Source organism: Otolemur garnettii, unplaced genomic scaffold, assembly GCF_000181295.1.
Source record: "Otolemur garnettii isolate 467f Iridium unplaced genomic scaffold, OtoGar3 scaffold00142, whole genome shotgun sequence".
Lineage (NCBI taxonomy): Eukaryota > Metazoa > Chordata > Mammalia > Primates > Galagidae > Otolemur > Otolemur garnettii.
The window spans coordinates 2,724,521-2,733,874 of record NW_003852537.1 but is presented as its reverse complement, the minus strand read 5'-3'; the positions used below and the strand labels follow the sequence as shown (position 1 = coordinate 2,733,874).

The 9,354-nt window shown below is 55.0% G+C and overlaps 1 protein-coding gene across 2 annotated transcripts in view; it reads left to right on the top strand.

The window, feature by feature from the left end:
* The first annotated feature begins 212 nt into the window (after window positions 1-212).
* The window catches only part of BRI3 (brain protein I3), a 12,211-nt gene continuing 3,069 nt past the window's right edge, over window positions 213-9,354 (top strand). The window contains exons 1-2 of one of the 2 annotated variants that reach the window (XM_023518622.1): window positions 213-500; window positions 2,241-2,343. In XM_023518622.1, coding sequence (XP_023374390.1) covers window positions 272-500; window positions 2,241-2,343 — 332 coding nt within the window. In that variant the 5' untranslated portion in view covers window positions 213-271. Of the gene's footprint in view, window positions 501-1,595; window positions 1,849-2,240; window positions 2,344-9,354 lie in introns of those variants that run through there. The other variant, XM_003798892.3, reaches the window with a different exon arrangement.

Here is a 9,354-nt window from a genome sequence, read left to right as displayed (position 1 = left end):
GTTTTTGCTCAGGCTGGTCTCGAACTCGTGAGCTCAAGCAATCTACCTGCCTCAGCTTCCCAGAGTGCTAGGGGTTACAGGTGTGAGCCACTGCGCCCGGCCTGGCCCAGAAACTCTTAAATGCTCAGGCTCATCATCACTCAGTGTGGTTCTTCTAGCCCTGCTGATACACAAAGCTCACTCCACTGCAGGTTCAAGTTTGCTGTCTGGCTTTCTACCTGACCACTCCTTCTGACCTGACCACTCATCTTTGTCTCTCTGAGGCTTGCACATGGACCCTGGGATAAGTCCATTCTCCATGTGCTGTGTGAATGAAGAACCAGGGACTGCTTTGGAACTGAGAGCAGCATTGGTCAAAGCCATGTTGGGACATCCCAAAGCCACACCTTACCACTGGAGTTCCAAATTGCGGAGGAGGTGGCCGCACTGCCAGGGGAAACACAATTATTGGAAGATGTGGGAGCCAGAGGCTATGGATTTTGTGGGGTTTATCAGGAAAGGTAGGCCTGTGAAGAAGGGAAAATTAGCCATGAAATTGAAGGAAATTCTGTTAACAGGAAAAGAGAACACTGGGCTGCTGCTGCTCTTCAGCAGAGTGCAAGGTTGGGAGATGATGCAGGGATGGCGACTAGTGCATGAGGTACCAGGTGGATGGGAATGGGCTTGGAAGAGCTCAACTTGTGACAAAGAAATACTTAGTTCTCTTATTAAAATTAAAATAAGGCAGGGTATGAGAGGGGCTAGATCTAAATGCAAGTTACTGTTTTCTGGAGAGGTACAGAGGCGCTACACGTGGTGGAGACCCTAAGCTTTCCAATCTCTCTTCTAAAAGTTTCACTGGCAGCCCACTAGCACTAGTGTTGAAATGCGTGAGAGGCCGCAGGCGGGGGTCTTTGAGGCCATGCAACTCCCGAGTTCAGAGGCGCGTGCGGTCCCTCCAGGCCTCGTCCCACCCTCCCGGAGCAGGAATAGGAAGCAGCTGCTAGACTGTGGTGATGAGGGCCCCTGAGGACACAGAGCAGGTGTCCAATATTTAGGGTTTTGTCCCAAATGGGGGAGTTATTTGTAATTAGTGGCCATTGATTCTTCAAAAGAGGAAACGGAGGGAACGCTCTGCAGCTGAGCGGGCCTCCCTGGGGCGCACCCGGGCTCTACCGGTAGGCGCTGAACGCCACAGGGAGGCCGCGAGGAGGACAGGACTCGGCCTGGGGGCCCCATCCCCTCTCTGCCCCACGGGCTTTGGCCCTAAAGCCAAGCTCGATCCCGGTCTCCGCTTTCGGCGATCTGGGGTATCTGCCCCTGCGTGCGTGGGGATACCCGCGGCCCCCAGAGGATACGACCCTATGGGGGCATCTTCCAGCCACCGTGGGGGGGGGGATATTCTCCTCGCCCGGGGAGATCAGAAAGTCCAGGAGGCTGAACAGTGCTCGGCAAGGTAGCTTCTACACCACGCGGCCCCTTTAATACGCCCTGTCATCTTTGCCTCTGGCCCCGCCCCTGAGCCACGCCGCGAGCCACCCACGTGACCCGGGTCTTGTGACTGGCCCGGGGAGGGCGGGGGAGCCCGCGGCGCGCTCGCCGGTCCGCCTCGCCCGGCGCCGCCTCAGAGGGGCCCGAGCCGCTTGGTGCGCCGCCTCCTGCCGCTGCGTCCCTACCGGGCCGAGCCAGCAAAGCCGGGCCGGAGCGGCGGGCGCCGCCGGGCCGCCATGGACCACAAGCCCCTGCTGCAGGAGCGGCCGCCCGCCTACAACCTGGAGGCCGGCCAGGGCGACTATGCGTGTGGCCCGCACGGCTACGGCGCCATCCCCACCGCGCCCCCGCCGGCGCCCTACCCCTACCTCGTCACAGGTGGGCCTGGGCGCGGCGTCCCCTGGAGCCAGCTGTCCGGCGATCGGCTCCCAGGGGCGGACCTGGGCAGGCACGCGGGGTCGGGACCGGGAGGGGACGCGGCCTGGGAGCTGCCGGGCTGGAGCCTGCGAGCCCCGGGCGGCCTCGGGCCGGTTCCTGCGGGGCTTGTGCTTGGCCCGGAGGGCCGCACCCCTGCTTGAGGTGAACTTTGTGTTATGAGGCACTGTTGCTACATTAGCACCCAGCAAAGCCGTGGCAAGGAGCTTAGTGAAGACAGCGCTGTCCTGATTGGGGAAGCGACTAGGGTTTGACGGGGGTTGGGGGTGGGCAGGAGAAGTCCTCACTGTCCGGTCTCACTCCCTTCTCCTTCTGTGGTGCCTTCCCGCCCACAGGGATACCCACCCACCACCCCAGGGTCTACAGCATCCACAGCCGGACTGTCACCCGCTACCCCACCAACTCCATCGTCGTGGTCGGAGGTTGTCCGGTCTGCAGGTAAGTCTGCAGCCTGGAACTGGCCCTGGCAGTGGCTGAGGGCACATGTACCCGTTGCCTTGCACTGGCAGCGTTGGTTGGGTCTTGACCAGGAAGAGGTGGTCAAGCTGCTGGTCACCCTGGGCTCTGAACGCATTTTGTGGGATAGAAGGGATGGGTTCCCTTTCCTGTGGAGTTGAGTGCATTTTGGGGTATTGCACCCCAATTGAGTGGGATGTAGAAATGTTGACTCCATCTTTCTTCCCTTGTTTGGGACCTGCAAGGAATCAGTTTTCTTTTTTTACCTCCAGTTTCCACAAGTTTATTCTACAGTTGATTTTTTAAAGTGATGGAAGATTTCTTTTCCCTGGAAGGGGCATTTTTGAAGCACACCAGTGGGGTAGACCTGAGTGGGAAGGCCCAAGTGTTTAAAGAGCTGGGAGAGTGACAGCTGCAAGGGCTGCTTTATCCAAAGCAAGGCTGAGACACTCCCTGCCCTGAGCTGGACCAGGACCGAAGTCCTGTGGTTCTTTGGGACAGGAGGAGTGATTTTTTTCATATCCTCAAACTGGAGCCTCCAGAAATTTTTTGCTGGTTTTGTGTATGTCTTCAGGATTCAGGTTCAGATAAGACTTGGTCCCCTGGCAGATGGGGGTGTTCACATTGTTTAGAACAGGGGTCCTCAAACTGTTTAAACAGGGGGCCAGTTCACTGTCCCTCATACCACTGGAGGGCCGGACTGCAGGCTTCAGGGCGAGTTGGCTGCTAAGTAGGACAGGCAGCGGCAGCAAAAACACCCGACGGGCCTGATAAATGTACTAGGTGGGCCACAGTTTGAGGATGCCTGGTTTAGAAAGTCAGGGTGGAGTTGGCATGCACTGGATTTTCAGTCTGTGTCTGGGAGGAGGAAGTTGAAACCTCTGAGATGGAATTGGGAAACCCTGGTTTGGACTTACACTTAATTGCCAAAGTGTACTGAGGCCCAGAGTGGAGTCATAGGGAAGTTAGTGATTTCAGAGCCATAGGGGCAACTGCCTTGGGGCACGGAGGGCAGCTCCGAGGTGGGGCAAGAGGGCCGAACCCCAGAGCTGCCCCAGTGCCTAGTGGAGAGGGACTGTGGCTGGGGGAGTCTCTGGTGGAGTCTTCCCAGGAACCCCAGGACAAACCCAGACAGGGTGTCTATTCTGACACAGCTGGGTAATGCCTAGCAGGAACGTAGGCCTTTGAGGGGAAGGGGAGAAGAGTGCAGGAATGTGGCTGTCCCCAGCAGCTGCCCCTGTGGGGTTAGAGCAGTTGGGTTTGAAGGGGCATAGAGTGGACTTGCTGGAGCACAGTTGTCTGTCTGCCTGGGGTTTCAGTGTTCACTGTGTGTCCCCAGTGTGGTGTGGTGCCTGACCTTTTAGGGGAGCTGGGTTCACACTCTGGCCTGTTTCTCCATGTGGGACATGGGTTGTTGGATGAGAGTTTATGAATTTGGGGGCTGGAGACCAGCAGCAGGGCCATGGAGCTTCCAGGCCATGAGGACAGTTGCTATCAGGGTAGGGAGCACTTTTCTCTGGTCCTCTCTTTTCCTTGGGGTGGGAATTATGTCCTTTTGGAGGCCCATGGCTTCTGCTAACCAGGCCTGCTCTCCAGTCATGTGGAACTTGGCACAGGGTGTGAGTCCACTCTCTGCTTTTCTGGGAGACTTGGGCCTAGCCCTGGGGCTAGGGCTGAGGCTTCTTTCCTTTCATGCTTGGGTCACTGTCTGTTCTCTCTGTCTCTGGGTAGCATGGCAGGCGGTGAGAGACTGCACAACTTTGGGGGCCTCAGTCCTGTAAGTTGGGATTAGAGAGAGCACATACTGATCCTGGAGGGGGACCCTCCCTGCGCTTAGGCCCTGCACTTGTAGTGTCCCTGCCTTCTGCCCTAAGTGCCCTCGCAGTGCCCTGGCTGCTGGAGAGGAGCCTTGACTCCCTGAGGCCTTTCTGTGTCTTCTTGGCTGTGTTGGGCATGGGCCTGGGCACCATTCCCAGAGTGGGTGACCGGCAGTAGGCAGGGGAGTGGGAGCTCTGCTGCTACCTGGGCTGGAGGCTGTGGTTCCTGAGCCATGCTCTCTGGTGGGAGTGGAAATGTTTCCCTCAACATGGTCAAGTCTGGCCACGCTCTGCTGTTTTGGGCCTGGGAGACAGGATACTGCTCACGTGACCTCACTTCCTTCCCAGACCCGCCTGCCAGGCTCTGTCCCTTTCCCTCCCTAGTGGCTTGGCAGGAATTTGCCCAAGTCACACGTTTGTTATTCCCTCAGAGTGAGGCTTGGCATAAGAGGCCCATGTCATTTGTCACTTTGCCATCCTGTCTGAGCCTTTCCTCAGTGTGACTCCATCTTCCCTTTTTAGCTGTTTACAAGAGAGCATTGCTTTCTGCCCCACGGAAGAGTCCCCTCTTGCACCCTTTCATTTCATTCCTGCCCTGCCCAAGGCACTTTCTTGGCCAACAGGGCACCCATTGATACTGGGTCTCTCTGAGGCTGAGCGCTACCCTGCTGAGTGAGGCCAGTCACCCCTCCCCAGGTGTGCAGGACAAGATACAATGCTGGGCAACGGGATCTCCTCTATGCTGGGCAGGTGGGTATGGAGAAGGTGCCCTGGGTGGCTCAGGTCCAAGGTTATGCAAGCTGTGAACACAGGCCAGGCCTGCTGGACTCTCCATGAATACTGCTGGGTTGTCATCAGGGTTTAGTTTTGGGGACAATTTGAAAGGTAGGAAGTCTCGGCAAGAGCGAGGTCTTGGAAGGCATAAGTAAGTTAAAGCAGTAGCTGTCAAGGGCAGAGGCTGCCCAGAGGTGGTCAGTGTGGAGAGACTCGGGGAAGAAGCTGGCTGCCCAAGGCTGTGGAGGGCTTATGGTTGTAGAGGGGCTGCTCCCTTCTGCCACCTCTGATTGGGGAGCTAGAGCTCTAGCCTTGGTTGGGGAGATGGGTGGGGGAGTTGGCTAGGATGGACCCTGCCCATGTCCATGGCCCCACGTGCCCCTGTCCTGAGGTGCTGACTTGGCAGGGTGTGTAGACCTGGGGCCCAGTGCCAAGCCCAGAGGAACCGACTGAGCCTTGGGCTGACCTGCGCTGCCTCACTGGCCTTCTGGTCTCTGACCTGGCTCAGCTCCCCAGCTGCAGGTAGAGGTGGCGCTCTCAGGGGTTTGTATGGGCTAAGTCATTAGGAGGGCCACCAGGCACCTGCTCTGGCCCAGGCCTTTGGGGGAGGCCTGAGGCTATCCTGGCCCTCAGAGGTCCTAGCAAACTGATTCTAAATGAAGCAGCTCTCCCACTTCCTTTGGGGATCTTTTTGGTGTGGAGACCCTGGGATAGCTAAAGGCTGGTTGGGGCTGCTTTGAGGCCATTCTACCTCTGTCTTGAGCTTTGCTTTGGGGTCTGTACCCCTCAGAGGCAGTCCTCTTTTGTCCTTTTTCCTGAGGAGGCTTATCTTTTCTGTGAGGGGTCATCTGGGGGCAGTATTGTGCCCGAGGCCACCTTGGGCTCAGGAGAAGTGATTAGTTGGGGATGAGAGAGGAGGCTGCTGGGTACCCCAGGCCAGCCCCTTGTGGCACTGATGGCCCTCCAGGCTGCCTCAGAGAAAAGGTCCAGGCGTGCTGGGTGGGATCCTTTCTCAGAGCAGCGGCACTCATCTGCACTCAGATCCTAGCCACTCTTAGCTGTGTGGCCCTAGGCTAAGGTGACCAGACATCCCGCTTTTGGCAGGATAGTCCTGATCTTTAACAATTTGTCCCGCTTCCCGCGGTGTTTTAAAAAAGTCCCAATTTTTGGAAAGAATGCACGACAAGGGTGGGACAATAGGAAGGGAATATACGGTTTTCTGCTGCTGAAAAGGTTAATGTAACTCCATTGGGGAATGAAGAGGTTAATGTAACTTCATTTGGAAATGAAGGCTAATGTAGCCTTTTGGAAAAGGCTACTGTAAACTCTCTACTCCCCTCCTGGGCAAGGTCGCCCAGGTGGACAGCGCCCTACTCCTTTGAGCCACAGATGCTGCCCTATACATATATATTTTTTTAATGTATTATATTTGTAAATTGTACTTATGTTGAAATTAAAAAAATATATATTACAATACTATTTTTGCATTCTATGAAAATTTTTGTTGCTCCATATAGATCAAATTTTTAATTAAGAACCCTCCCACCCCAATGGTGTCCCGCTTTACCAATGTTAAAATCTGGTCACCTTACCCTAGGCAGGACTGTGGGCCTCACGCTCCTGTGGTGAGGACAGTTCTTTGAGGACCATTCTTTCTGGCTGGGTACCTGACTCTGACAGCTCCAGAGCTCACTCCTCTGCCATCCTTCTCTATCATGGGTGGGAAGAGCCTGGTCTGGCTGGGCCTGCACTGTCCCTGGCCCAGTTCCAGGCAGATGTCAGGGGGGAGAGTGGGCACTTTGACTGCAGAATTAGAGTCACGGTTAATGAATTAGTTCGCTATTTTCACCAGTTTCCACTGTTCCCCTCCCCCCAACATGAATGAGGGGCTACCTGTGCAAGTCTGACCCTGGGGCTGGAGGGGTTGGACTCTGAGTTTGGAGGGGAGAGAAGACCATGGTGAGGCTGAGGGATAGGCTGGTGGAGGGCAGCAGCTGTTGCCAAGGTAGGGTTCCTGCCTTCAGCGGGTACTTGGAGATGGGGCTACTCTGCAGCTTGTGTGGTTTTGTCAGATCAGGATTGGCCTGGAGCCCTTAGTTCAGAAGTTGGGTTTTAAAATACTAAATTATGTCAGTCCTCTCTTTGAGGTCTTGGGCAACACAGTGGTAAAACATTAATATTTCTGGAGCAAGACATGAGTATTCACATTCAGCAGGATAAATTAAGACTATAAATAGTCACACATCAGCTCAGGTCACATGTTGCTGCCAGGTGAGTTTCCTATAAACTGACAGTGCTGGCATTTGGAATTTTGTGTAGGGTGTGTGGAATCTTGAGAGGTCAGGCCTGAAGCTTTCTGCATCCAGTTGATGGGGCAGGTCCCTTCTTCCCTTGGGCCCTGTGAAACCCGTTCAGAATATTTAGTTAGGTTCAAGTTATTCTCCAGGGCCGAGGATGGTCTTGGATCATAGACTTTTGTTGTTGGCAGGCACCTGAGCCTTGACCAGATACCCCCCAGCTCTTGGGCCTCATTGAAGAGAACTGTCCTCTTCCCAGAGACTTGGTAGCTTTAATCCTCTTTCTTGGTGGCCTTGGGCAAGGGTTGGGGAAGGCTGCCCTAGGAGGTCATGAGACCTGGTACTGTGACCACATGCTCAGCAGAGGGTGGCCTGAGTTTCCCACCTCTGCTGTGACTAGAGGCAGTGATACTCCAGACAGAAAGCACCACAGGCTTGAAGGGTAAGGATGGGAGGGTTCCTAGTGCCTGGGAGGCTGGGGCCATCCCAGCTGGTTTTGCCCATTACTGTGTTCAACTTTGTGAGTTCTCAGCGCAGCTCCAGGGCAAAGCAGTTTAGGGACCTGGCCTCGTGGCACGGGGTGCCCAGAGAGTGACCACTTAGTTTTCCTGGACTTCCTCTAGCTTCATCAGTGGGGGTAGGGTTTGTGGTCTGGAAGGAGAATTAGAAGAGGCAGGAGTGGGCTGCTGCTTGGCTACTTGACTCCAGAGGACAGCAGTACCCTGCAGCTGGGACAGGTTTGGCAGACCCCCCCAGGGAAGCCTCACCCCTGTCCTATGGCACTTTACATCCCTGGCAGGGCCTCTCCTGGGCACCTGACCTGGCCTGGCCTTTTGGGTATCTCCTGAGCCTGTGAGCACGTGGGTGGGCTCTGATCTTGTCTTGTGGGGCATCCTGGGTAGGCACTCACATGTGCTTGGGCCATGTTGGTCCCTGGAGGCCACTGATTCATGGCAGCTTGGGGAAGGGATGTTCGGGAGGCATGCTGGGGCACGACTTTTCAGAGGGCAGCTTCTCTGCAAAGTTTCCTAAGCTGGTTCACTTTTGCTATCCACTTTTTTTTTCATGGGACATTTTCTAACCGGAATATACAAATCATTTTGTTTCTTGGGATTTGAGCTGTAAGCAGAACATTGTGCAGATGCCAGAAAGAAAACAGGAAAGTGTAGCCCAAGAATGGTCTGAGGCCACTTGGCCTCCCTCCAGCTGCTCTGGAAGTTCTCAGCCCAGGGCTGAGATGTCATGGCCATCTGTGCAAGGACACAGCTGGTGGGCCAAGGCCTTTCTGAAGTTCGCCGACTTCCTACTTGGAAAGCATGGCCTGGGTGTGTTCTCAGCTTGGTCCTCTGGTGGAGAAGGTCCTGAGCCCGGCAGGGTGTGCTGTGTGCTTGGCACAGTTGGTTGGGGGGCGTCTTGCAGGGGTAGCTATATAAGCAGAGCTGAGCAGCTGTGGTGGCCTGGTGACCTTATAGTGGTCAGAAGGGGGACACTTTTGTAAAAGTCTACAATAGAAATGGTACCTTTGCTGACACCACCTCAGGCCTGATCAGCATTCCCTTAGAGCAGGGCTTCCCCATGTGCCCCATAGTCCAGCTCATCCACATTCACACAGAACAGGCTGGGGAAACATGGGGCAACAAAGAACTGCAGGATTTAGAACCTTTCATGAACTAATGTACACAGGGACCCTCTAAGAGGGGATTGAAAAGGTTCCCAAAATTGACCAAAGAATTCCCTTGTTCTTTCCTGCAGAGCTTGGCAGGGAACTAGTGTCTCAGGACAAGCCCCTTGGGAAAATGCTACTGGAACTCCTCGTCTGTCTAAGACATGTTTAAGGCAGCTCCCTCCTGAGTGGGTTGGAGGGAGTCAGGCAGGCATTGAGTTTTACTTTTTTTAAAGCAATTTAAAGCCAGACTTTTTCTTTTTCTTTTTTTTGAGATAGAGTCTCTCTTTGTCACCCTCAGTAGAGTACTGAGGTTGCTCACAGCAACCTCAAAATCTTTTCTTTTTTTGGACCGGGGCTGGGTTTGAACCTGCCACTTCTGGCATATGGGGCCAGCACCCTACCCTTTTGAACCACAGGCGCTGCCCCCCAACCTCAAAGT